A 27,405-nucleotide genomic window follows, 5' to 3' on the forward strand; every position below is an offset into this window, starting at 1 on the left:
ATAACACACTCGATTAGGTAATCTGTAATAGATTTAGAATATTTTTCAAACGTTTGGTGACCTAGTCGTTGGCTTTTACAGTCCCACTTCCTGTTTGAAAATAAACGTTCCATTAGGTCGCCTCTGGAGTACACAACATAAACACGCACTAAAACAGATATCGAAAATATCTACATATCTAACAATGTGGTGTTGTGAACATCAAGACAATATGCAGTATACTGGACGTATATTGTCGTCTGATAGAACGTCACACTGGAACAACTTTCGTATTTTGAAGGTGTATATCGGAAGTTGATGGACGACACGCACACATGATGCAGGAAGTGGTGTCGGGGGCGTGGTCTGAGTTTTTTGAGTACGTCGACAAGCGAGATCCGACCTCACTTCCAACGAGCCGCACCGTATCACACAAACAAAGCAGCTAACTATCATCAACTCGCCGACAAACGAGCACTTTACAAGTCCAACAAGAAGACAAGATGGTGGCCAAACAGAGGATCCGAATGGCGAACGAGAAGCACAGCAAGAACATCACTCAGCGAGGCAACGTGGCCAAGTCCACGGTGAGTGACAAGTTCTGCTTCTGTCAAACTAGTAAAACCAGTATCGGATAGCTCGATCGGCTTGATGAACAAAGTTCTGATCAACTTGAGTTGTCATGACAAGGTACACTGTTGTTGGTTTCAGAGGAACATGACCGAGGACAAAGGTGTTGGACCGTGGCTGCTCGCGCTCTTCATCTTTGTCGTTTGCGGTTCCGGTAAGTTCTACTGTCAGGTTCAGTTTATATCCGTCACTTTATGACATAAGTAGTCGCGTGGCAAACATAAATCATACAATCATGACATTTTCCAGTCAAACACTTTGGAAATGTAGGGTTTTTAGTCAACATCACACCTGAAGCCCCGCCCATGTGGCATGACGCCACAACACGTAGGCGGGGCTTGACTTGGCCTGGTCCATAATGTCAAGCTGCTCCATGTCAAGCTAACTTGACAAAGTCCAACACGATGTTGATGTACTGAATATAGATGCCACCTTCAATAACGAGACAACTTGTTGTTTTTTGCAGCCATTTTCCAGATCATCCAGAGCATCAGGATGGGCATGTAATGATGACATCATCACACTCTCTGACCAACCAAAACATTCCTGAACTTTGACCTGCAATCTTTCCTGGCTGGGACCCTCCACACACACACACACACACACACACTCACCACCAACACATGTGCACAGATGGTTTTTCCCCACTGATGTTGTGTTTATTCAACGTGCTGCCGCCGCCGACCTTGTCGCTGTTTGTGCCTGTGTTTACATGTGCCTACGCTCCCTCCTCCCTCTTATTGGCGCTTATCAGACAGACGGAGGGCGGGGTCAAAGTGCATCTGTGGGTTCTGGGGAACAAGATGAATGTGTGTGTGTGTGTGTGTGTGTGTGCGCCTGTGTTTGGGAGAGACTAAATAAAGTTTCACCTGAACGCAACTCCTTTCTGCAGCCAGCAAGTGGTGCTGTTTGTGTGACATCAGTTAGTTTCCTGTTTCGATGACCTGTCCTGCTAGCTTGAAGACGTTGTTTGTAGTTTCGAAGTCTAATCACGACAAAAGGATACAAGATGGGTCCCGTTGCCACGGTAACATCCACACCAGGAGGAAGACTACTTGGTTTTATTTGACAGTAAAAGTTTTAGTCGCTTTGTGAATGTTAGTCCTCGTTTTAATGTCGCCGAGGCGCCAAAAGGCCTCCATGACGACAGGTCGCTACCATGGCAACCCATGAATGTTTGCTGATGAGTAGCCAGACGCGCTCATGAAGAAAGTAAAAGAGGTAAATATTTGACACTTGGAGGTAGACAGTCGAGAAACGAGAATGTGACGTGTCCAAAGTCAAAGATATCGTCTTCACCGTGGCTTCCGAGCTAACATGCTAACGAGTATTTTGAAGGCTAAAATGTCCTCCGTTCTCAGCTGTTGGATGTCTCTTCCGGCTTCAGGCGGATGACCCACGAGTTCGCGGACACGCCGTCACCACGGCGATGGATGCGGCAGGTGTACACGCCCTCATTGAACTCGTTGGCCACAATGCGGAGGTCCCGCCCTTTGACCACGATGTATCCCGGGATGGACACCGTGATTCGCTCGCCATCTTTGTACCAGCTGGAGACAAATCAGAGTCATCATGACGACACTCAGGCTTCCTGTTTTTTTATGGCATGACACCGGTCTGCTGACCTGACTTTGGGCAGGGAGCGCGGGTTCTTGGTGCCGCAGCGGAAGCCCACCACCTTCCCGCGTGGGACCACCTTGACCTTCACATTGGCCGGAGGTGGTGTTGGTGTGGCGACTGCTTCCAGAGGCTCTGCGGCAGCAAAGCAAGGGGGTGCTGAGTTTGGGGAGGTCATGATGAGTGGCGGCAGCGGCGGCGGGCTCACCAAAGCAGAGGTCGCAACGGCGAGGACAGTTCTTCTTCATGAACCACTTCCTGCGTTCACAGAAGCCCAAGCGGGCCCACGCGTCACATACGCGCTTTTTGTCCTCACACCCTGACAACAACAAATGTCATCATTTTAGCGTGTTACCATGGTGATTGTCAGTAATTTACCGTAGAGCCTCTGGATGGCCCACACGTCATCCTGGCCGACGTTCCGCTGGCCTGTGTAGGTGGCGTTGGGATGCATGAGGGCGTGCGGGTCCCTGGAGTGCCACAGACCCAGAGCGTGGCCGATCTCGTGCGCCGCCACCTGGACCAGGTCGTTGAGCCACACGCCTGAGAGGACACATCAGCACCAACATCTCCAATGTTCTAGAAGCTTCTGATGAACTCGCACTACCTTGCTTCCAGCTGAACCGGGACTTTCCCAGGATCCAGAACTCGTGGTTGTCAAAGTGGATCTCTCCTCGTGGAGGCAGGAAGGCGTGAGCCAGTTCGCCATTGAGCCCGTCGAAACACGGGTGGAGTGGTGAGTGCCAACAGTCTGAGTGGTTGAAGGTGTAGAATCCTACCACACGCACATGTCAGACTGTGCTAACTGGACGCGTTGGCCCCACCACCTCACTTCCTACCAATGACAATGTCGGCGGTGGTATTGGTGACCTCTGTGAAGGTCAGCGGCGACACATCGCTCCACTTGGCGAAGGCGATGCTGATGGCCTTCCTGGTGTCTTCCGCACTCAGCGTGTTGGGAAACTTGTCCAGCCTGAAGGACACCAAAGGTCAAGTGTGATTGTGGTGTTAGCCTAGCGTGCTAAAGAGCTAGCGTCACCTGTACGTGATGTTCATATGCGTCCACTTCTGTCCCATCGGGTTGATAGTATAACGTTTGCTGACTCTGTAACGTAAACTGTCATGGCGGCGCTCCAGTGTGATGGCACCGAACACCTACGAGACAAAATGCGGGGCTTCAAAAGCAATTAACTTCCTCTTGCTGTCCGTTAGGGGCAGCAGTAAGGTTACGTGAAAATGGCCACTGCTCATTGCTGCCCCCTACAGGAGGACAGCGCACTCGTCCCTCGAAACGTCACACTTGTCTCTGATGCTCTGGAATAAAATAACTTCATCAACATGAGCAGTAAAATACACAAACACACACACACGGAGTTTGACGTGGCACACGTGCTACTCTTCATCCCTCGCGCGCTCTCTCTCCCTCTCTCTCTCTCTCTCTCTCTCTCTCACACACACACACACACACAATGACTTTTTCCAGAGTAAAACTGACCTGTGCCATCATCATCAGGAGCAGCAGAACTTCCATGACCCCAGTGACGTCACACAGTCACACACATGACAAGCAGCTGTCAATCAAACAGCTGAGCAGTCCTTTGAGGTAGTCCTGGTTCTGTCCGGGTGGGTTTTGGAGTGAAGTGACCCAAGTTCTGCAACAGAGGGTCTCATGCAAGGGGGCGGGATCAGGTGATTTTGAATTTAACTCTTGAGCTTCCATCTTTGCCTCTTCACAAAGACAGGGGGCAGGGGGGTGGGGCAGGAAGGACCACCCTCTCTTGAGGTGTTTTCCCACCGACTGAAGATTGGGTCCAGATGTCTTGTTGTGTCCTCAGAACATCTGTCCAAACAACCATGGTCTTCTTCCTGTCTTCCTTTTTTTTTAAACGTCCTGAGATTAAACGTGTTTTCTGCCACTCCAGCAGGGGGCTCCACTGAGTGGTTATTATGGCGGTTGCTAGGCCAGAACCTAACTAGGTGCTAGAGCTGTCAATCGTACGTCATGTGACTATATGTAGGCAAACAATGATGCTGATTTTTGGGGGTGGCGGAATTTTGTGAGAAAAAGATGAGCAACGTTGACTGACAGGTGGCGCTAGAGAGCGAAGACGTCACATGCTTCTGTCCCTCCTGGCAGCCCTCCAGATGACCTCCGGGGGGCGTTTGGCCGGCAGGCAGCTGACGGATGAGGATTTAATGACGCCATTCACACACATTCTTGTCTTTGTGTGCGAAAGGAAGCGTCTGTCAGTGCGTTCTTAAAAGTTCCACGTTGCCGTGGAAACCAGCCGGAGTTTAAAAATGAAGTCATAAGCTCAGACTGGGGGGGACAGGGTACGAACCACTTCCTGTCACAGCCTCGTTAGTTTTCTCACGACTCTGACTAAATAACCTTTGGCCTGCTCGTTGTGCACCTGACTACAGAAGTGATGAGGCCACACCCCCTTCTATGTAAGCTGCAATACTGCAATCATCCACTAGGGGGTACACACACGACACTGCAATTTTTGGGAGTCACATTTTAGTTGGTAACATATACACACACTTTGACAAAAGTTAATGGACAGCAAATGGGTTGTCATGTGACCTACCGCTCTACTGAACACTCATGTCACCATGTTTATCGCAGGAAGTGGACCGTCTTTGGGCATCAGGTGACAAAGTGGACAGCTGGAGTGATGTCGAGTGTTGTGATGTGACATACGCCATGTGACCCACACCGCTACAAAACACATTTTGCCACATGAGGCAGAAAATGCAAATACCACCAAAGAAGAAGTCGTATCCGCCGTCAGCGCTGTTTTTTCTTTAGGTTTCGATTTTTTCATCCAGCTCACAAAAATCAAAACCTAAAAAAACCACAGAGTAGCAGCATCATAGCGACCTGATATTACTTCCTGTTCAAGCTCTTTGGTGTCCTCTTGCCCATCTTGTGCTTGTGGCTCTCGTATGGTGGTAAACCTCCCTCGCTCCCTTAAAGAGCAGCGCTGGACAACGAGTGGACAGTTTGGGCTTTTTAGCTTGTTGGCTGACGCTCATATAGTCGGGGATCTGTGGACGCCAGTTCAAGGCCAGATGGAAAGACCACACATGTCACACTCGGTCGCACGTGGATGCCGAGAAGATACAGTTGGCCAGGAGGAAGCAGGAAGCTGAGTGGATGGGGGGGGCTCTAGGACATTTGTCCCACTCCTTGTTTAGCATAAATGATGTTACGTTGTGATGTCACACAGGTAGGCAGTCAATGCCTGAAACACCTGTAGAGGAAGAGAAACAGGTTACTTCCTTGGTGTTTGCTCACCTTAGCTGCTGTGCCTGAAGAGGACAGGTGGTGGCGCTAGCCAGCACTCAGTAATAACGCAGCCACAATACTTTGTGTCCACTCTAAACGGTCGATTTTAACAGTATAAACAGGGTGACAGACCGCATTCAGATCTGCATTTAAAATCATGACTTTTTATGTAATCACTACGTACGTATTCCAAACTAACATGATATACATTAATGATAAAGGTTACTGTTAATATGTCGGATATTTTCACACACAGCCACAACAAACGTGTTGGAATATCGTAAAGATGCAAACCGTGACTACTAACTGGCTAAATATGACATTTTATATGTTGTTTGTTAATGCCGAATTGCATGGGCTTCGACTAGCTACTAGCTAGCTGTCCAGTTTGCAGTCAGACAGTGACGTCACCGCCGCACCGCGGCGGGATGAGTGCTGACAGTTGTGTTCTTATGTTTCTCTTACCCTTCATCACAGCCGACGACTGACGGAGACGGAGTAAAAACATGACCACACCGCTACAACACAGAGACGGCACAACAATGGGAGCCCAACAATGGAACACAACCTGCCGCGTCCGCCGTCTGCCGCCGTCACAGTCAAGATGGCGGCCGTCAGCTGAGCGGACCGCAGCGCCGCGGCCGCGTTCCATTTCGAGAGTCCACTTCCTTTCCTTAACGCCCCCTGCTGCACCGAAGGCGAACAAGTACGTACCTCAGTCAGTAAACACAGTAACACAAAAAACTCAAGAAGCGTATGACAACAAAATATATAAAACTAAAATGAATGATAAACACACAACGTCCATGTTTCATGAGGAAATGTTTTTTCATCAGGTTCAAAGAGGTTGAGTTGGTAACAAACAATAACAAACCAGGGTGCATCAATAACATGTGACAAGAAGGAGTCAGTAGGACAACGTGCTAGTGCTAGTAGTAGCTTCATTAGCATGAATTCAGTCATCACACTGGTCGCCATGTGGTTGTACTGGTCCCTGTGTGGTCCAATGGGAGGGCTGACGGGAGGCGTAGAGCTCTGATTGGATAAAAACGACCTCCGGGTCTTTGTCACACCAACTTCCTGTTTAGTCGTCTGCCTCCTTGCTGCTGCTGTGGCTTCCTGGTGACATCATCTCCATTAGATGACAATCAACTTGATTTGTTTTTGCAGGATACGCAATGATGACATCACCTTCCAAAGCCGACTGGGGGAGGGGCCACAGGTAGGCGTCCTCGTGTCGGTCCAGCAGCGCAGTCATGGCCAGATCTACGACACATGGAAGACCCGCACAGTCTCAAATCAGCCGTCTATCCACTGGTGGTCACCAGAGGACGTGGCGCTCACCTCCAAGGATGTAGTAGCGCTGCTCCGAGAAGGTCACCTTGTTGAAGGCATGGCGGATGTAGCCGCGCTTCAGCAGCTTTGCGGCGTACCTGCGAGCCTCACGGCGGTCTGTGAAGCCTTGGAGGTTCCGGTGAAGCCAGTGGACCACATCAGAACCTGCAGGAGCAACAAGGGATGGGTTTTTGAGCAGGACGGCCATGTTGGTTGTTGCTTCAGTTTACCAAGCTGTGTGAGTAAACCTTGACAGCTGACACTTTTAGCTAGCTGCCTCGGGCTCTCGACTCAATTATCGGACCAGATGCGTTACAACCTTGTACCTACCAATGAACGCGTTGGGGATGATGATCTTGAGCCACATCCTGTCCCGAACCTCCAGCCCAGAGTCTGCATTCATCATCGCCATGACGACAGCCGCCATGTCGCTATGGACGCTCAGCTGCTCGTCTTCACCTACACACCCAACAATGACTTTTATCAATGAATGTATTATTGATTGATTATGCAGCGCAACAATGGTCACTGGTACCGTAATAGGGGAGGAGCTTCCCTGCCATGGCAGTTGTGTGAGACACCCAGGAGGCGGGGTCAATGGGACGGACCGGCTCACCTAGAAGACCCAACGGTCCAATGAATCCTTCATCTACAGTACCTTCCCACCTCACACCTCATCTCACCTTTTGGCGGCCTGAAAACGCTTGGAGGCTTCACGTTCCAACACTTGACCACCGTTAATGTCACCATACTACACACACACACACTCATGTTAGTTACCCCATTACGCCTTCTTTAGCAGTGAAAGGTTCAAAGGTCACCCAGGTTGACGGACGACATCTCGGAGGACCTGTACGGCGTGCTCATTGGTGGCGTTCTCCAGGTTGATGTCATTCACCTGAAGACATGCTTGCGTCACACGAGACGTCACGGCAGGAGGGAAGTAGCCATGTTAGCCTTACCTGTAGCAACATGTCACCTGGATCGATGCGTCCATCGGCGGCCACGGCCCCGCCGTCCATGATGGACCCAATGTACACAGCGCCATCACCGTTGTCTTGAGCGACGATGTTGACGCCCAGGAAGTGATACTTCTCTTTATGCACACACAACTGGAGTCAGTATGTTGAGCAGATGCATGTTGGGAAATGTAGTCACATGCTCACCCATGTCCAGAGTGACAGTCGTCATGTTGATTGACATGGACGAGTCGCTGACACTGCTGACTGACTCACACTGACACACACAAAGAACGCCTGTCAATCACCTGTCACATTGCTTGGTTGCAGCTGCAAGCAATCAATTAGGGCTTTTAAACTGTGTGTGTCTCTACCCGCTCCATCACTTTTGAATGCCTTGCCGCGACGTTCTCTGCTGACATCATAGAGACATATCAATTGACAACTTAATTAGCTAAACAAGCTAATTTATTGACGTCAAAGTTCAACTAAAAAGAAAACCAAACGTACCCAAGAGTTCAATAATCCAAAAAGTCCACTGCTTCAAAATAATAAGGACATCTTCCTGGGAAGTGGATCCTCGTTGACTTCTCAAAACGTCGTATAGTGTTGACTTTTTTTTGTCTGCTAGACAATACTCGACCATCCACGTGACCCGCGGCGGCCAATCAGAACTCAGCAGCACAGAACAGGTTTTTTGGAGCAGAAGATACTACCCCGCGGCAAACCCATCATCACAGTCAGCCAATCACAGCCCCGCTCATCTGGCTTAACACTGCTAGTAGCCTAATTTAGCACTGCTAGCCTAACAGTCTTATAAATAAGAGAAGGCAAGAAGAATGACTTAATAATGGACCAAAATCAATATGTGACATGATTAGCCATGAAAAGAGCCATCCTTATGTGTTGTTGAATTCTAGCATGCTATGCTAACACAGTAATGTAGGTGGATTGCATCATTTCAAGGTAGAGCACCAGTAACACTGTCACGTCCCAGCTACAGTGAAGGCATCATCGTCACACAGCAGTTGAAAATATGCTGGAGTTGTCATTAGTAAAAAAAAAAAACCCAAAAACAATTAATATATTTTTAAAAGTTATCTTTGAGGTGCTTGCTGTTGCCACGGCAGCAGAAAGTGCCATCTGAGTCCTTGTCATGCCGACACGTTGACGTCCCGCAATGGGACGACGGAGAGGGTGGGGCTGTTCTGAGGGGGTGGGGCCGCGGTGCCCTGGAAGAGGAGCTGCTGTAAGGTGCGCCGAAGGTTGGGGTGCAGACGCCGCTGGGTCTGCTGAAAGATCTCCACTGCGACGCACTTCATCACCCCGCCCACCAGGTCCTCATAAAGCGGCACCGTGTACATCCTGGATGTCTGCCGGGACAGGAAGGGCACCACGTCAGCAAATCGAACACGGGGGGGGCACCAGAGGTCATGTAGTCTCACATGTTTGTGCAGGAAGGCTCGAAGTCGCGGGAGGTCGGGATAGAAGGCGCTACGCACGACCATCTGCAGCCAACGCACCTGCACCTCTGCGTTGAGGCCGTCGAAGAGCGACGCGTAACTACCTGATAATCTGGACATCATGTCTGTCACAGAGACACACACCTTCAGCATGGTGGCGGGCCACCTGAGGCGTTCACATGACTGCGTACCGTGCGGGAAAGGGGCTTGGTCCAACATGCGATCCAGAAACAGAACGATCTGGAAGGTGCTCCAGGTTGAAAGGTCAAAGGCGGTCATGGTCTGCAGATCGAGGTCTTCGCTGCTCGTCCACAGCCGACACAAGTCCTGCACCGGCCCCGTCAGAGGGCTCCCTGCCGACAGGTCAGGCTCGTACGGTGGAGGCCCACAGCCGTTCAACCAGCGCTCAAAATCCACACCTGCGGAGGCGGGACAGGAAGTTACGGGATGTCAAAACGAGAAGCAAGATACCCCGCGTGCCCTTAAACACACCTTCCTTCTGAGTGACATCAGGAAAATAATCCAGGAAGTAGTCAATTAGGTCCTGAGCCAAAACACTCTGGAACTTGAATTCTGAGATGTAGTCCTGTTGTCATGGCAACAATACATTCAATTATTGTCTGTGTGGGCGTGTGTGTGTGGGTGAGCGCGCACCGACCCGAAGGAAGCAGTCGAAGCGTCTGATGTCGCCACACAGCTTTGACAAGTACGACACAAAACAGAAACCTTTCTCGTAGGTGAACAGATTCATCAATGTGCTGGGGTTCACACCTGGAAAGGGGAGGGGCCAATGGAGTCACTTTTCACCTTGTGTGTGTGTGTGTGTATTCTCTGCTTACCTGGCTCCAACTTGACTTGCAGCCTGCTCACAGGGTTGTTATCTCCAAGGAGACGCAGCTGTCTGTGCAGGGCGTCCAATCGAACCACACTTTCCAGACATGTGAACGCCTCCCCTGACAAAAAGAGGAAGTCATTGATGACTTTAATCACCTAATGTTAGCATCTGTGAAGTTAGCATTAGCACCACTGTTGACAGTCGATGCGACAGTAGGCCTTGGCGGTTATGGTGTTAGCATTAGCATTAGCATCAGCACTAAGAGTCAGTGCTACTGTTGGCCTTGGCTGCGATGACATTAGTGCTTGCATCAGTGCTGGCGGTACTACGTTAGACCTTGTTAGTGACAACATGTGCATCACTGCTGTTAGCATGAGAGTCAGTGCTAACATTCATTGTCTCATTGCAACAGTAGGCATTGGCGGCATTGACATTAGCATTAGTACTGACAGTGCTACCATGGGCCGCAGTGATGATGATGTTAGCAGTAGTATCAGCACTAAGAGTTTTTCCTACTGTAGGTGATGAGATTAGTATTACTATGAAAGTCAGCGCTACCATTAAGTACAACAGCAGGCCTTGACAGTCAGTGCTAACAGTACTTATGTAGGCCCCATCAATGATGATGTTAGCAGTAGCATCAGCGCTAAGCGTCAGTCCTACCGTAGGCCTCGGTGGTGATCCTCCGCTGGGCATAAGTGGCGAGGCCTTCGCTGAGCCACATTTCCTCCCAGGTGGCGTTGGTGACAGCATTACCGAACCAGCCGTGTGCGATCTCGTGGACGACATCGATCAGCAGGAAATCACTGCTCTCCAGGATGGAGGCGATGATGAAGGTGAGACAGGGGTTCTCCATGGCGACGATGGGAAAGGAGGGTGGTAGGAAGACGATGTCGCACCTGAGGATCGGTTACTGTTAGGAATGTCCTTAATCTTGACAAAGCGAGCCCAAAACTTACCTGCCCCACAGGTAGGCACCAAACAACTCCTCGGCCACGCCCAGCCAGCGCTCCACGCTGCCTCCTAGCTTCTTCATGGCACATGACAGCAGGCATGGCTCCGCCCACACGCGGCTCCTGTAGCGGGAAAAGCAAAGATGTGACCTTCTGCCTGCGTGAGATCAGCCAGCGAAGATCAAAGGAGGAAGCTGACCTGGGACCCACATCCACGTGCTGCAGCTCACCCGCCACCAGTGCCACCAAGTAGGACGGCACCGGGAAGTCCATGGAAAACTGGAAGACCCGGTCCTGTTTGGAATAGGAGCTCCGGCACGCGCTCATCAGCACCGTCACACCATCCGGGACCTGCCATGCACATGTATACTGACTTCCTGAAGCCAAGCCCGACTCTGTGGTGCCGAGACTCACCCTGATGGAGGCCGTGTACGTGCTCTTCACCGCCGGAGTGTCAAAACACGGAAAAAACGAACGATTACATACAGAGTGCCCTTGAGTGAAAACCAGTGGACGACCTTGACCGCAGGTTAGCTCCGAGTCCAGCCACCAGATCTGCACAAACAGGTACGGTGTTAGCATTAGCATGAAACGTCAATGCCTCTTTCCACCTGAAGGGGAAGCCCTACAGCATTCAAAATGTGCACTCTCACCGCTGGACCATCGGTGGTTGTGTAGCGGACCGTGACCTGGAGCGCTGTTCCCACTTTGAGGGCGGCGTCAGGCAGGCCGATGTTGAGGGCGGTGCCGTAATCAGCGAAGGGGTCGACGCGATATGTGAGGGAGGCGGGCTCCTCCTGGGGGTATGCGGGGAGCTTACAGTCTATGGCATGGATGAGCAGAGAGGGATGGGAGTCCAGGACCAGGGTGTGGACCCCCGGCTGGAGCGGGACCAGATCCAAGACCAGCCAGCCACTCATCTCCTTCATGGCGAAGTTGAGGCGCAGGTCCAAGTGAAAGTGACGCAGCCGGAAGTGGCCGAAGTTGGAGGCCGACGCCACGTCCACCGGCGTGCACCGCCGGGACCCCCGAGCTCGCCTGGCTGTTCCGGAGTCCCCGACACAGCGCCCCCCGGCGGACGGGGACTTTCGGCAGCAACACAGTGAGGTGGGAGTTGTGTGGGGGAGCTCGGCCATCGCGGTGCTTACATCAAGTTAAAAACCAAAACTTTGTACAAAGCATCCAAACATCAAGCACTACAAGTCACTGGACTCGGTCTTACCACGACCAGGACTTGATTTGGACCCGGTCTAAACGGACAACAGTCTGTCCTGAAGGACAGTTGGTTGAACTGGAAGACACAGCAGGTGACCATCATGAAAAGCACTTTTAGCTTATTAGCATTAGCTTCTGGACGGCTAAAAGTCCAAGTGAAATCCATCCGGACCGATGCCAACTCCTCGGCGGTCTGGGCCGGCACATACATGTGGACTCAACCCGGAGCCGCTGGACCAGCTCCGTGGTCCTGTGGGTCCGCTTCAGGACGGCCGAGACACTTTAGAACGGCGAGCGAAGGACAAACAGGAAGTAAGAAGCACTGACAAAGTTTGTGATGGCCACTTGAGGGCGCTGAGGAGCCCGACTCAGTTGGGTCAAAGGTCATCGTCTAGGCTACGTCCAAACAGAAGGAACATGAGCGGTCTGAAAGTGTGCAAGTGAAGGAATAATTTGTTGTCAGCGGTTTTGGACGTTTTAAAGCAGTAAATCAATCTAAAACAGATTCAACTGTTTTTTAAATTTAGTCGGCAGGGTTCAGAACACGATTGTTTCATTGAAAGAAACACTAGCAGCTGACGAGTTACACGTTAAATTGAGTGTTTTAATAGTCACTTTGGTCTCACAATGAGGGCTAGTAATAAGACAAGATCCCTGCCTCCAACTATTCACATATGTGAATAAAATTATGAATATAATAAAATTATTTTCTTAGCTTATGCCAAGGCTCTTCTGACAAGACCATTAGTGTAGCGCTGCATATTCACCGGTTCCTTTTTGTGAGAACCTGCCACTGTATTTGAAAATATAGTTTTCATGCAGAAAACATAACTCAGCCTAAGTTGGTGATCATTTATAAAGCGTAGGTGTACAAATGGCAGCATCGTGTGGCTACACAAGCACTAGATTTCAACAATCAAATTTAGATACCATCAAAACATTGAGAGCTGTGAAATCCATCACGTAAGCAGTGTGGATTGTAGACACGGCTTGCAGAAACACCTACATCATCTGGGGCTCCAAGCCAGGACCCAGCAGCCATCAGCAGGATAGTGGTGGCACCGCAGGAGCAGAAGGCCGTTGTTGCACTCACCCGATGACCAGGATAAAGGATGGACACTTGATTACACCTGTTATATCAATCATTGTTCATTAATGGCAAATACCTATATGTTTTATTATGAGCAAGGCTTATTGAGGGATTAGTGTCTTATGTTTTATGGATGTATCCTTTTTTCCTGATGGGTCTTGGACTGTTACAACCCATGGCTGCCAAGGACTTCTGATTGGCGTGGATGAAATTTAGAAAAGATGAGGAAGCAGCCCGATGGGGTCCATTTTATTGTTTATTTACAAACAACAAGCTGCTGAGGCGCTGTCACACTCGGGATGGATACAGCATCTGAGGAGACAGGAAGTGGTCATGTGACAATTCTCTTGTGGATCCCGCAGTGGAACAGGCTGCGTGGAGCGCTACGTGACGTAACTCACCACTCTGATACGATGTCCGATGGCTTTGGCCGGAAGGTTGCTGCTGAACTTGGCACGAACCATCCCGCTGTTCCCGTGAGCGCGAGTCACCTTTCCCCAAATCACGCGGGTCTTGTTGGGCTTACCACCAGGTGTAACTGTGTTCCTGACATGCACACACATGCAGCCTAGTGTAAGGTGATGTAAGGTGAAACAGCCTGCAAACGAAGAGTGCTCCCTCACTTTTTGGCCTTGTAGACGTAAGCACAGCGCTTGCCAAGGTAGAAGTCCACCTCGTCACGGCTGTAACATCCTTCGAGTTTGAGGAGTGCTGTATGCTCACGCTGGTTCCTCAGGCCACGCTTGTAGCCCGTAAAGATGGCCTTACTCCACAGTCTGCACACAAACGGAGATATGAGCAGGGTTTGGGGCAACCCATTGTCAGCAGCCAGCTTCAAACTGAATTAGGGCTGGGCGATATATATTTAAAATATCTATATTTTAAGCACAATATCAAAAACACGCATATTGTTCGTATTGATACAGACTGGATTTGATGCAGAGGTCTCATATTTCATTGTTTACACATGGGAGAAGCTGTTTGCTTTGAGCACCCCCTCGCTATGGCGCACGATCGGATATCCCCGCGGAGATATGGAGGAGGAGAGGCAGCATTGCAGGAGTGAATATAGAAAAAGACAATATAAAGGCTGAAGTATAAGGCTGAGGTATAAAGGTGATATGCTTTTATTTAGGCAATTTTTCCTAAAGATTGTTTACATTTAATGCAACTGCACACATGTCTGGCTTTGACTTTTGTCTAAATTCAGTTTGGGGAAAAAAATTATATATTATATATCATATATCAATATTCTACCTAAATACATGGGGATATTAGTTTTGGTCCATATTGACTAGCCCTAAGCTGAATATGTAAATATAGTAATCCCTCATTTATCACAGTTAAGTGGTTCCAGACCCAACAGGTGATAAGTGAATGCCTTATTTATAAATAAGGTTTGCAACATTAAATATGATCCATCTGAAAATGAAATTACTCCCCCATAGTCACAGAATGAGTAGACATAAGACATGAATAATACTTGTGTAAATGTGTTCCTCAGGGAGCAGGGCGAGTGGCTGACAAGAAGTGACGTTAAAGGTTCAGAGTTGAGGTTTAGCTTACATGTTACGGCTGCAAAAGTAGCATGTGTTAGGGATTATTGAGCCTGTTGTGAGATCATATATACCTGCAATAAAACACTGTTCCAGCCATCAAAAGTTTGGTGCTTGTGTGTCTCCAGGAACATTACAGTATCGCGACTAATGTCTAGTGACCAGTGCTTATTTGAGAATGAATATAATTTGCTTAGTTAAAGTTAAGAAATCTTAAAATCAGATTAACGGTTACTCACGGTTATTGACCATTTTCAACTGTCTGTATTTTATTGAAAAGAAAGAAATGACAGCATAGAATGTACGTACTAACAACTCTGAAAAAGTTACAAGTTAAAAGTTTGAAAATCTATTCACAAAAGGTTCTTTAACAGCAGAACATTTGAATCACACTGCCGCGTTCGCACTATTATGAGCAATGAGGGGTTGCATTCAAAGATAAGTAATTTTTTAAAGTTATATTTTGTGCGTATTTTCTGGTACTTCCGACCATACTTAAATGCAGCCAATTGAACGACCGCATTGCAAGTTAAAATGAATAATAAACAATATACATTTAATGTGTTGTATTTGTTTATTTAGACCACACACATGCATAACAGATTGTAAATGCATCTTGTGGTGGTCTAGTGACAATGAGGACGTTCCGATGACTATAGGTGTGTGTGTATATATATATGAGATAGATAAATTGTGGTGTTGGAATTGCACTGCAAGCGTCAGACTGCGGGGATGCTACACCGTGCCTCCGTTTGTTGACAGGCGTGATTTATGATGGTATGTGTCAATTACACTATAAAAAAGTAATCAAAGTAATTTAGTTACCACTGCTAACACGCTATTTCTGACAGCCCTACTAAGTATTACGCATATATTTTGATTAGCAGGCTGCATTCAACCACAAAACACCATGATTCATTCATATATTTTGTGTCACAGCAGACTCGACTTTTTATGGAAAAGTACGCCTCAATGGTAAAACTGTTGACATCACAAAACTGGCTGCTAAATCGGTCATTCCCAACCACTTCGACAGAACAATTAAATGCCCTTGCACACGATGGTAGAAGGCATAAGGTTAACCTGTGTGTCCACCGGCGGAAATGGAAAAATGTTAAGTGTCTGAAGCCAAAGAACCTGAAAACATGACGACAACACCACCCGAGTGAGACGCAAGGAGCTACGACCCACACAGTAAAACTTAAGACATCTTTGACAAAGCAGCACCTACTAAACTGACAAGTTGATTGCTCTTTAATAGAGGAAGCTACAACTACACTAACAAAAACCACTTATGACCAAAACAGTAACTGATGAGACACTGCAAAGATGTTGAATTGTTAATATACTTTAATGTAATCTTATTGCTCATGTACTATACCAATAATAAAAGGCTGTGTGTAAACACTGTAGGTGATGTGACAGTGGAAGTCTGTGGTGGTTCTAAGGGTGAAAAATTGACACCAACTTACCTTCCTGGCATCCTCACTCTTCTCAGGTGATCTCACCTACGCACACACAGAGAAAGCTAATAAGGACTTCAATTGTTCCCTTGTAAAGTGCACATTATTAATTCACATATATATTCATTTGCGTTACCAAACATCAGCAATACGCGTAGGATGTCTCAAGTCGTTGACATTCTTAATCATGCTCACGCGCACGCACAGCATCATAAGTACCACCAATATTTTGCATTTCAATCCCGTTAAACACACCAGCCACAATGCTAACGTCTCACAGACAAACAATTCCAAACTTCAAGCAGACTTGAGGCGCCCATCTCGGCCAAAGCTAACCGAGCGGCCCGCGGTGCTAGCTGCAGTTAGCAACAGAATCCGACCTAAATCTCGGCCATCACGAAGCCCACAGTGACAAAACAAACTCGGGTGAGCGTACCGAAAAGCGATAACACAACATAGAGAAGTACGGATAAGAAATAAGTTAGTTATGTGGAAGATTTCGTTCAACATGTTGACTGCGTTACCTTATACAGCCGGAAATATGGCGAAAAGACCGGGCGCGAGGAATTCTGGGAAATTATTGTAAACATAGGTGGCCGCGGTGCGCCTGATCAAAATATACTGTATTGTACTATACTAGCGGTATTCAAACTTCTTTCACCTAGAGCCACAAATTGAAATTAAAAATAAAAGGATACAATGGCATCTTTTTGTAAAGCAACACATGTAGATATGCTAAGAAGTTAGAATATAAACATTGCAAAAAACTGCCTCTCAGCTTGTAGCATTCCTTTCCATCTCGCTATCAATGCGACCAGGAAGGAAGCTCCGCTCATGCTTAAAAAAATCACGAATGTAACTGTTACTGCGTGTTCACAGCATGGATACACGGTAAAATCATAAAAACTTGTTGACGGTTTTTGAAGGTGTTTTCATAGCGGGCTGTTTCTTTTTCACCTGTTTTTATATTTGTAGAACACACACAAACGATAAATGCATTGCATGTGTGTTCATGTAAAGGACTGTGGATGATCGGCAAAACTCCAAATAGTGAGCTGAAGGCTGAAAGTTGCATTTACTTAAGTGTCCACTGGGTGTCGCTCTCTTTCTTTGCCTTTCACTCACGCGTCCAAGCCATTGAGTGGAAAAATATTTTAAGATTAGAGAATGGGTTAATTTTGGAATTTTATTGAATATATGTTGATTTCCTATCTCTGGGGAAAGAGAGAAAGTTTAGATAGATATAACTTGATTCACTTATATCATTGATTTTGCTTAGAGAAATACAAACAACAAATTTGATTTTAAAACATCTTAATGGAAAAAAAATCACATGGAGCCATATGGAGTAAGACAATCAGTTATGAGTAAAAAAGACTGTGGTTATGTCCAATGAAGACGAAAGCGACAGCATATCACACATTCTAGGTGAACATAGAATACAATTGAATGTGTGCATTTTTTGGCAATAAAATACTCATAAATTTTCGACTTCATTCTCAAAATATTAGGGCCACACTAAAAAAAAACATCTAACACTCAAAAGTACTGTCCCGATGTTGTAGTCTGGTTTCCTACACTGTGTCATCTGCTTTTCTGCATTCAAGTCGCCATAACTCACTTTCAGGAACAAACACAAACAATTCCAATTCAAATATTTATTTGACAGATGTGGATTTTTTTTTACAGCAAAAGACCAACAAGTGAAAATGTGTCAAACACGTTTTGATATGCAAAAAAAAAAAAAAGTGGAATTTCCTTTCCAACCTCAACAAGTAGTGCAGGGAGAGCCTGGTCGTTGTCTTGGTAACCAACACACACACACACTTTAGTGTGCAACGTGATACATGAAAATTGCTGCCTGTGGACATGAACTCAACTTTGACCTCTCATCGGGGACCATGTCCGCCTCTGGAAAATGTGCTGCTGTGCTGTGGCAACACAGCAGTTCAATCTCATTATATACATACACTTTCTATTTACACAATATGTTTGTACACAGATACAAAAAATGGGCGCACGCAGCCACCCGCTCAAGGTCAAAGGGCAACACCACCAAAGAGGCACTTCCTGTCCAAATGTTTGCGCATTTGTTTGGCGCACAGTTGCCAACATTTCATATTTGTCGCTTGGCTGACAAAGGTCTGTATGTGATCGCATGAGGAGGTCACTGGGAAATATTAGCAATGAATATGGAAAAAGAGGTGTGGCATAAAGATGACAGAAGAGACAATTTTTGGTCTGTTGTTCTGTTGTCAAGCATGTGTCACTTGACATTTCCAATGTGATGGGGACGAAAGAGCAAGAGGGCCAAGTCTTTACACAAACATGTTAGCCATAAGGACGGCTAACACGGTTAGCACAGCACACAACCTTCTTCCAGTAGACTCAACATTTAGCTAATGTGTCGTCACTGACTGAATGTTCACTTAAAACCAATAAAAGTCCAGGTAGTGCAGCCTTCTTGTTAATATATCATAAATTAGAAGTTGAAGGCTATTTTCGCTTGCTGACAAAATTCTGGACTCGTCACCAACGAGTGTGTGTTTACTACTATTAGCTGTTGCGAGGTTAGCTTAGTCCAACAGCTTGACGTTAAAAGTCATTTTCATGCGGGATGACGTTTAGTGTGAACAACGCACGCAAGTTCTGAACTTGCCTGTTAAGTTAAATAAAAACAATATATACACAGAAACCTCTGTAACCTTCCTTGTTGCTGGTGTTGTGCATTGCTAACGCGTGTGTAAACACTTGCGTCCTGGTCTCCATTGGCTCCAGATCGCATCACGCTGGAAACCCGACCGGAGTGTGCATCGAGCTTGTGCGGCCACTACATGATGACGGAGGCTCCGGCTGCAGCTGAGGACATCGTCGTGGCAACGGCGTTTCTGGGTGGGGCCAGGTCCAGCAGTGCGCTGACGGTGGCGGCCACCTGGGGGAGCCCTTGTTCCTCCAGGATGTGAAGAGGGAGACACAAGTGACTCTGGTCGACAGCACAAAAAAAAAATAGAACATGGAGGCAAAAAGAAAGCAAACGGAAAGGTGGATCAACAGATGAGAACTTAAAGGAAGGCAACACAAATGAGAAACAATGAGTGGGGATAACAGAATGGTGCATTCACACCTTTCATGTACTATGATTCTCACTCTTCCGTAGGCCTAGAGGGGTGAAACCTCCTCAACTTATGACTTATGAGATGGAACACCAAGGTTTCCATTGTAGAGGTTTTCCTGTTTCTGCTTTGTTTCCCCACACACTCCATTATGAGCGGCGGCCTGACACAGAACAATGTGGACCGCCACATATAGATTGCAGTCCTACGGGAAACGCTGCATTCTGATCAGAACCACAACAACACGGGGACGAGCTCAGACGTGACGCACTTCACAGGCATGACGGACAGGAGGAACACAGCAAAGCTGCACCTGAACACGCCTTACTCGCCCACTGAGCACAGGCGGTTGTGTGCATGTGTATGTGTGTGTGTCTATGTGAACACAGGATAATCAAAAGGATTAATGAAAAGGTGGGGGATAGAAAAGACAAGGGGAGGAAAAAGGAGAATTAGTAGTAGAAAAGAGCAACTGTGGGCGGAGTCAATGTCAAAAGACAATCATTTGTCGCCATTTTGAGGCAATACACTGGAACATTTTTACCATTTGGGCTGTCACAGCTATGCAGCTCAGTGTTTCCCAGACAATCATCTGTGTTTTGTGTTTGAATATTAATCAAACATGCATATTTTACATGTTATTTGTGGCCTAAATAAATATTTTCAAGCATAAAAATGGCTAAATAAGGCATTCAAAGACAAGATACTGTATGTAGTGTGCTACACTGGTTACTAGGTGTCAGTAATCTTACTGTTCATGTTAAAGTTCACCAGGCTTTTATTGCAGGTTTGAGGGACAAGAATCACTTACACTGGCTACTGATGCAGCTTTTTCCCCGTGCCAAGCTAAAACTCAACTCTGAACCACCTACATCACTCTGTCCGCCCCCCGACTCAGGGCCCATTGGCCATGAACACATTTACAGCAACACATAAGAGGGCTTATTTTCTCTTATTATAGCTACTATATTGGGTATCAAGAGCGCAAAAGTGACTATAGGGCTGTTACTTTTAATGTCTAGAGGGCTCTAATAATGTTAAAAAGGATATTTTGAAGGTCGTAAAAAGGTTTTCTACAAAAACTACGAAAATATTTCATTCATAAATGAGGAATACAATACAAAATTTGCTTATCAGCGTCAGATCTGGAAGCAGTGAATTATGATGAACCAGACATGACTATCTTCTCCATCTTAATGCACTGACAGGTGTCAAAAAAGTTATTTGTATTTCCAGACATACTTGTTATGCTTTTCATGTCTTTTATTCACTTTTTACTAATGTGCCATGGTGATTACATCTACATGATGACCTAATACCCCCTCCAGCCCGCAACCCACCCTGCCACAAATAGATTGCAGTCCTGTGGGAAACACTGCTGCTGTTGGTTAACACTCGTCACACAAACAACACTATGACCTCGTGCACAAGTTCTAATTTACCTGAGGAACACCAATTCTGCGACACGCCTCCAGGAAGTTCTCTACGTTTCGTCGACATTTGGCCATGGTGAGCTTAGGCTGGAGGACACACACACACAGGGGACATTTGTCACAGTTACAAGCGGCATACGCGCACATAGTATACGGTGTACTTCATGACACTCACCACAGCAGGAGAGGGAACGTGGATGCTGGGGACAGAGCGCGGTCGCACGTGATTGGCCAGGTGACACAACACCACTCCATCTGTCAGCGCTGGACCCAGATCGCTAGGCAACGACACCTTGAGGCGGGCTTCGATATTCTGCCCCAACAAAAGAGGAAATAATTCCGGGTGTACCTACCCACTTGTGATTCAGCATTTACAGTATGCGAGCAAAAACCAAAATTGGCAATTTTTCCACAAACCCCTCTATTACCGTAAGTCGGTAATAAAGTGTAAATGTGATAACATAGCCTAAAATGTACAGCATACCTTTACCTAATGACAGAAGTGCAAGATGGCGGCAACCTGTGTCTATGGAAACGTGACTCAGAGTCCATGTCTTCTATTTATATCTCCTCTACCTTTGATTTTACTGAATAGTAAGTAACTCCACATTTTACAATTTTAAGCGTGTGAGGCAAGTCACAGGACTTACACTGTCAAACATTTATGTGTGTGTCCATATCTGATTTTTTCCCCCACTATCTACTGTACGCATGAAACCATATCAAGCTCCATATTTCTAAACACTGAGAGGGGCAACAACCCACCTTCCGAAGCTGCTCTACTAGCTCAGCATCATGTCCGAGCGGCGCAGGCACCGATGGCGCCTCCTCCTGGTGATGAGGAGCAGCGGGCGCATCCCCTAAAAGACAAGGGTGGAAGTGCACAGGTGAATTTCTGTTGCAAGTCCACTGATTGGCTCTAAAAGGAAATTGGCTTTACCTCTCCTCTTCTCTTCTCTCTGGCTGAGGCGATATAGGAAGCTCTCTGGTCGGACACCGGTGGTCCGGCAGGAGGGCACGCCCCCCGAGCTGGGGTAAGAAGGATTGGCTGTAGCATCAAAAGTAGGCAGAGTCAACATTAGTCGAAAACCACCTTTTTTTTTTTTTAATTCAGCCATTACCTGTTGGAGACAGATTGGCTCTGTCTTCTCCCTGCTGTGACACAATACTATTTATTAGCATTAGCACAGACACATTGGTCAGGAAGAAACACTGACAGAACACAGGGATTAAAAAAGCAGCACACGGAAGAGTAGGACGTGCAGTACCTGCAGCATACAGGGGGTGGCGTGATCTAAAGACGCTCCACACTGACGAGACCACAAGCAAAGAAAAACAAAAAGATGGGACATGGCAGAAATAAAGATGGCTGACACACCGAGGAGTGTTTGACAGTCTGTCAATCACATGCTTCAAAGGCGACGCGGTTCCAAGTTGCTAAAGGTGTGTCAGCACGGCGTGTTTCTTGTCCATTTTTAGCATCAAGGCCAACATGTCGTTTGCTTTGGTCTTTGTCAGCATGTTAGTGATTGGCACGTGTGGGACATCTCGCTCAGTGAATGTGGAGTCAAAGTGACACAAGAAAGACAGAAAAAAAAAGAAGAAGAAAGGGAGGAATAACTACTAACATCTTTCTACATAAAACAGGTGCTGGCGGTGAGCAGGGTTGCCATAATGAGCAATGACTGACAGCTGATCATAATAATTCTAGTCACGCCCTCAACTGGTTTTAATGCTGCAGATGCTCCGCCTGCACTATTACTATTACATGCTTTTGTGTTGCTACAGTATGCTATACTCGATTATATAATGACACAATACCTGTATATTACACAATATGTATGTTAGATAATGATAATGTCATACTGTAACGACCTCCTCTTCAGGCTTTCAAAACAAGCTGTAAGTAAAACAGCTTCCGTACACCCACAATGCTGCTGCTTGAGTGCTGTCTAGAACCAGGAAATATGACCATATTAGTCCAGTGCTTAGATCTTAAGACAGTTTTGCTCGTGTACAAACATAATCATGGTCTGGCGCCGAAGTACATCTCTGACATGTTAGAGAGCCACATGAAGTGTCTCCTGCGGGTGGCCAGAGACAGGGACTGAGCTTTAGTTTTATGCTGCCAAAATCTGGAACAGTCTTCCAGAAGATGTGCAACTATACTCAACTATCCTCAATTTTAAAATCCAGGCTGAAAAGACTCATATTGAATGTGTATATAACAACTGAAAGTATTTTATCCAAAGATTTTCGATAGATTTTATGTTTTATGAAATGACTTTATGAAGTGATTTTACCTTTCTTATCTGTAAAGCACTTTGAATTACCATGTGTACAAACCGTGCTCTATAAATAAGATGATACGTCATAAAGAAGTGAACGTACTGAACGTACTGAAGCTGTGAGTCAAGCAAGCAGCTGTGATGAAGAGCTCTTATCGCGCAAAGACAGCAGGAATCATTAGAATTTCACATGCGATGTTAAAAGTTGTTAAAGTTGGTGTGGACGAGGGCGTGGCCTAGTCTTACCATGAAGAGAGCGGAGTCATCTGTGTGTGTGGAGCGTCTACAGGGGTAGACATTCTGCACACACACACACGTAAACATACAAACATAAACAGACACACGTAAGGGCTTGATGATGATGGAGGGGTGGGGTCTAAACAGAGAAAGGGCTGGGGCTACCCCTAGCTATGAAATCAATGTACGCATCCTCACCTTACTGTCTGGACTGGACTTGATTGGACTCTGAGCCACTTTACTCTGGAAAAACAAAGCACAAATAGTCACATGGCTGAGCGTGGCTCAGCAACGACTTGGGTGTGGGGTGTCACGTGAGCAAAAGCTGTAATGCAATTGGCTGTCGGTACCTTGGCGTCTTTCTGCACAGGGCGGTTCTTGTGTCTCTCCTCGTCGTACCTCAGAGCGGCAAGCTGAGCCTCGCGCCTCATCCTCTCCACACCGCCGCCCCTCTGAGGAGCACACTGGTGGCGAGAGGGTGCTGTGGCACCGTCCACCACATTCCTGAACGAGACAGACAGGAAGGATATGTTTACATCTTTAATATTCCCCATTAGGTCAACATTGCACGTGTGTGTGTGTGTGTGTGTGTGTGTGTGTGTGTGTGTGTGTGTGTGTGCACCTGCTCTGTCGCTGTCTGGAGTCGTCCGCTCTGGACATGTTGGCTTTCCCTGGAGAACCCTGAACATACACACAGGAAGTTATCTTTAACTCATCACAACAACGTATCACTCAGCTGAGAGAAGGACAGGGGTTCAACAGTACCTCCTTGCTGATGCGTCTCTCGATGTACGCCATGAATTGCGAGCTGAGGCTGGCGCCTTCTCCCACCACGCCCCGCCGCTCCTCTTCTTCCTCTTCTCCCACGCTGTCAATGAAGTCAATCTGCTCCAGCTCATCTGACACATCACATCATGCGTTCGACGTGTGAATATCAGAACCGTGTGGCAATTCACTTCCTTATCAAGCCGTGACGGTAAAGCATTAGAGCGCTCACGTGTTCCGTTGGCTAGTAGGGGTGGTCCCGCCGCAACCCGTTTGGACTCTCTGTTAATCTCCACCGCACGCGACGATACCTCAGATGACTCCTCTGAAGGCTAAGGGCGGGTAACGCAGCATCACGTTGTTAGCTACCAATAGTTGTGCAATGTTGTTGTGTGTGTGTGTGTGTGTGCATCTGACCTCGTTTCCCGACCATCTCTTGTCTCCGCTGTCAACACTGTTGAACCCAGAATCCAACGCTCCATATGGTCGACCAGGGTATAGTTCCTCAACACTAACAAACACAGAAAACAGAAAGTCTTACATTTTCAATGAAATGGCTTTTCCTATGTGTGTTTGTGTCGAGTTCACACCAGGAGCTGAAAGTCAAATGTCGCCGGTCGTACTCTGGTAGGTCAGGGGTTGTCTTGCTGGCCTCCAGGTTGAGGAACTTGAATATGTGAACTTTGCCCTTAATGCATATCTACACCAAACACACACACAACACAGATGGCGCTCAACGACAACATAGGAAGGTTGGGCGCGGTTGACATTGTCATTCTTGTGGAGTACCTGCGCCGGTGGCGTCTGCAGAGGATTATTGTCGAGGATGATGCTCTGCAGCTGCGACAGTCGTGTGTAGCACAGCGGGATGGAGGTCACTTTGTTACAGGAAAAGTCCAGTCGCACAAGGGGAAGATCTGCCAGCTCTAAACACATGCACACACCTCATTATATTCATGTTCATCACATGTGTATGTGTGCGCGCTTTTGTGGAGACCACCTGGAGGAAGTGTCACCAGGTGGTTCCTCCTAATGTTCAGGTCTCGCAGCGCCTCCAGCTGGCCGACCTGCGAAGGCAGCGTCCTTATCTCGTTACAGCTGACGTCCTGTAGGGGGCAGCACTGGTCAATGACAGCAGATAGTAACAATTGTCATCAATAATTGGACGGCCAGGTACTTACGAGCTCAGTCAAGTGTCTCAGCTGGCCCACTTCCTCAGGAAGGGCAACCAGCTTGTTGTTGCATGCAATCAGAACCTTCAGAGGGAGACTGCACAGGACCACAGGCAGTACGGACAGCTGGTTCCGACTGATGCACACACACGCACATGTGGTTAACAATCAGCTGTGGTCACATCATGGATGCTTGTGTGTATATGTTACCTCAGGTTCAGGTAGGTGAGGGCCTGGAGGTTGATCATGTGATCTGGTAGAGATCTCACACAGTTTTGATACACGTTTAAACTCTCCAGAGACACCAAGAGACAAACCTCCACAGGAAGTTCTGACAGGCGGTTACGTGACAGGTCTGCGCACACACAAACACACACATATGTATATACAGTAGGATTACAGTGCTGTATATCACAGTCGCTGTCCACTATAAATGAACATTAGCTCTTATAATAACAAGTTCTCGCCCATCACAGTCTGGTTCTGTCTCTGGAGGTAAGAAATCAAAATCAACAATCACACCCACCTCCCCCTAACTCAGGAAGACCACACAAGAACAAATAAAGGGGTAAAACCAAATCCTAATCCAGGACTCAACCAGAAGCAGAAGCATCAGCACACACACTAAGTTTCTCCTCATCCTCATCTATGGACCTCTGAATGAGCTAATTTGCCCAGGACGGTAAGGTGAAAATACATCAAGAAATATTGCATGTTTGTGTGACTCCAGATTGTGACTTTCATCTGAATAAACAACATAAACAACGTGATTTTTATTCTCTCGATTTAGTGTACTGGTGTCACATGGAGTGACACAAAATCAATTAAAACAATAATAAAGCCAACGAATTTAGTCCAACAGCTCCTTAGCAGCCCCTCAAGCATCGCACACCGCACACTATTCAAAACAAAAGTGAACGTTCAGTTTGGCAAGCAACATATGACGTCAGAAGTTATTAAAATAAAGCTTATTATGCCAAAACAACATCACATTGGACTTAGCATGCTGCTACGAGAACTAGCATGAACAACTGGACAGACTGGCCAATGTCATTTTAATTCTAATTAAATCATTAGTTAGCTAAATGTGAGCACAAGCAATTAGTTTAAATCATGGTATTAAAATAGTTTCTATGGTGATCGCCGTCAAGATAAAGGGTTTCCAGTTGGTTGGAACATTGTTTTTCTTTCATATCTACTTGGAGCAGTTTTGAGGCTAACAGCAACTCTGAGGGATCAACGTTTTCCCATAAAGGCGTTCTCCAGCAGCCCAAAAGTTGCTTGTAAAAGTCGCTCCCCCCCATCTGAACTCCCCTTCCAAGTGGAAAGAGCTCGCCTTCACTCACCGGCCCTGGTGGTGTCGCTCAGGTCATGGTTGCCTGCGCTCCGGGGGAACTCCTTCAGCTTCCTGCCACTGAGGTTTAGAAACCCGGTGGCCGAGGCTTCGTCCAGAGCCCGGTCCAAAGAACGGTTCAAAGACACCGGGCCCGTCGGACCCAGGCCATTGTTACTACCGACTAAAACGTTTCCAGCACCACCACCGCCGCCGCCTCCGACAGTGAAGTTGAGTCCTGTGTTGTCCGCAGAGCCCAACAACACCGAGGCCGCCATTACACTCTACGATTGGTTAGCTCCCTATGCTAATGCTAACCCTCCCACCCAAAACTCTAGTACGGAGCACGCGCATGCGCATATTGGCATAAGAGCGCTTGATGCCATCAGTGCAGCAAGTTGTGTTTGTGTCTACTCATAAACATTAAATTATACTTTTATTGCATTTTTGCCGAATATTACATTTGAGAAAAGTCCGAATACAATTGTAACAATGACTGCATTTGCATGTACATTTAGTTATTTCCCACATTGTGCATAAAAACGCATAATGTTCTTCTTCTTCTTTTGGTTTAATGGCGGGTTGCAACCATGATTTTAAAAAAGGGACCTACCGCCACCTAGAGGATGTATCATTGGGCAATAAAATAAGTAATATTTTATGTTCAGATGAGTCCT

General features: G+C 47.0%; 6 protein-coding genes across 13 annotated transcripts; 1 reads left to right on the plus strand and 5 right to left on the minus strand.

Annotated features, from left to right (window-relative positions):
- Positions 1–343: 343 nt before the first annotated feature.
- serp1 (stress-associated endoplasmic reticulum protein 1) lies at positions 344–1,477 on the plus strand. Its single transcript, XM_058080550.2, has 3 exons — positions 344–566; positions 691–763; positions 1,076–1,477. The coding sequence occupies exons 1-3, from the start codon at positions 483–485 to the stop codon at positions 1,114–1,116; spliced, it is 198 nt and encodes a 65-aa protein (XP_057936533.1). The 5' UTR covers positions 344–482; the 3' UTR covers positions 1,117–1,477.
- mmp23bb (matrix metallopeptidase 23bb) lies at positions 1,209–6,110 on the minus strand. The gene is made up of 9 exons (XM_058080547.2): positions 5,984–6,110; positions 3,722–5,483; positions 3,266–3,381; positions 3,066–3,199; positions 2,834–3,001; positions 2,605–2,769; positions 2,435–2,545; positions 2,235–2,361; positions 1,209–2,159 (listed from the first exon to the last, which is right to left on the minus strand). Exons 2-9 carry the CDS (start codon positions 3,755–3,757, stop codon positions 1,967–1,969), a joined length of 1,050 nt encoding a protein of 349 aa, XP_057936530.2. The 5' UTR covers positions 3,758–5,483; positions 5,984–6,110; the 3' UTR covers positions 1,209–1,966.
- A 219-nt stretch (positions 6,111–6,329) lies between these two features.
- Positions 6,330–8,713, minus strand: dvl3b (dishevelled segment polarity protein 3b). 2 transcript variants are annotated; one of them, XM_058080549.2, is made up of 11 exons: positions 8,323–8,713; positions 8,187–8,224; positions 8,020–8,089; positions 7,816–7,949; positions 7,675–7,751; positions 7,537–7,604; positions 7,389–7,469; positions 7,184–7,312; positions 6,863–7,018; positions 6,710–6,784; positions 6,330–6,637 (listed from the first exon to the last, which is right to left on the minus strand). In XM_058080549.2, the coding sequence occupies exons 1-11, from the start codon at positions 8,456–8,458 to the stop codon at positions 6,603–6,605; spliced, it is 999 nt and encodes a 332-aa protein (XP_057936532.2). In that variant the 5' UTR covers positions 8,459–8,713; the 3' UTR covers positions 6,330–6,602. The 2 variants fall into 2 exon arrangements, with proteins under 2 accessions (XP_057936532.2, XP_057936531.2); XM_058080548.2 differs by having other exon boundaries at positions 8,187–8,227.
- A 159-nt stretch (positions 8,714–8,872) lies between these two features.
- Positions 8,873–12,614, minus strand: rnpepl1 (arginyl aminopeptidase like 1). 2 transcript variants are annotated; one of them, XM_058080545.2, is made up of 11 exons: positions 11,717–12,614; positions 11,478–11,618; positions 11,263–11,414; positions 11,070–11,186; positions 10,774–11,009; positions 10,115–10,228; positions 9,934–10,046; positions 9,768–9,861; positions 9,467–9,694; positions 9,258–9,400; positions 8,873–9,185 (listed from the first exon to the last, which is right to left on the minus strand). In XM_058080545.2, exons 1-11 carry the CDS (start codon positions 12,197–12,199, stop codon positions 8,967–8,969), a joined length of 2,040 nt encoding a protein of 679 aa, XP_057936528.2. In that variant the 5' UTR covers positions 12,200–12,614; the 3' UTR covers positions 8,873–8,966. The 2 variants fall into 2 exon arrangements, with proteins under 2 accessions (XP_057936528.2, XP_057936529.2); XM_058080546.2 differs by lacking the exon at positions 9,258–9,400 and having other exon boundaries at positions 9,012–9,185.
- A 976-nt stretch (positions 12,615–13,590) lies between these two features.
- On the minus strand, positions 13,591–16,938 carry rpl35a (ribosomal protein L35a). The gene is made up of 5 exons (XM_058079949.2): positions 16,912–16,938; positions 16,397–16,432; positions 13,992–14,144; positions 13,770–13,914; positions 13,591–13,680 (listed from the first exon to the last, which is right to left on the minus strand). The coding sequence occupies exons 2-5, from the start codon at positions 16,405–16,407 to the stop codon at positions 13,657–13,659; spliced, it is 333 nt and encodes a 110-aa protein (XP_057935932.1). The 5' UTR covers positions 16,408–16,432; positions 16,912–16,938; the 3' UTR covers positions 13,591–13,656.
- Positions 16,939–18,030: 1,092 nt separating this feature from the next.
- lrch3 (leucine-rich repeats and calponin homology (CH) domain containing 3) lies at positions 18,031–27,065 on the minus strand. Of its 6 annotated transcripts, none has more exons than XM_058080609.2 (20): positions 26,742–27,065; positions 25,606–25,750; positions 25,405–25,531; positions 25,224–25,329; positions 25,013–25,149; positions 24,814–24,923; positions 24,641–24,734; positions 24,456–24,555; positions 24,224–24,357; positions 24,081–24,139; positions 23,809–23,962; positions 23,657–23,701; positions 23,468–23,521; positions 22,202–22,243; positions 22,055–22,088; positions 21,874–21,981; positions 21,699–21,793; positions 21,109–21,246; positions 20,943–21,020; positions 18,031–19,370 (listed from the first exon to the last, which is right to left on the minus strand). In XM_058080609.2, the coding sequence occupies exons 1-20, from the start codon at positions 27,004–27,006 to the stop codon at positions 19,218–19,220; spliced, it is 2,178 nt and encodes a 725-aa protein (XP_057936592.2). In that variant the 5' UTR covers positions 27,007–27,065; the 3' UTR covers positions 18,031–19,217. The 6 variants fall into 6 exon arrangements, with proteins under 6 accessions (XP_057936592.2, XP_057936596.2, XP_057936595.2 ...); XM_058080618.2 differs by having other exon boundaries at positions 19,219–19,875; XM_058080613.2 differs by lacking the exon at positions 22,202–22,243 and having other exon boundaries at positions 22,055–22,085.
- Positions 27,066–27,405: the final 340 nt, after the last annotated feature.

Source organism: Doryrhamphus excisus, linkage group LG8 (genome assembly GCF_037039965.1).
Source record: "Doryrhamphus excisus strain RoL-2023G ecotype Guam linkage group LG8, RoL_Dexc_Guam_v1.1, whole genome shotgun sequence".
Lineage (NCBI taxonomy): Eukaryota > Metazoa > Chordata > Actinopteri > Syngnathiformes > Syngnathidae > Doryrhamphus > Doryrhamphus excisus.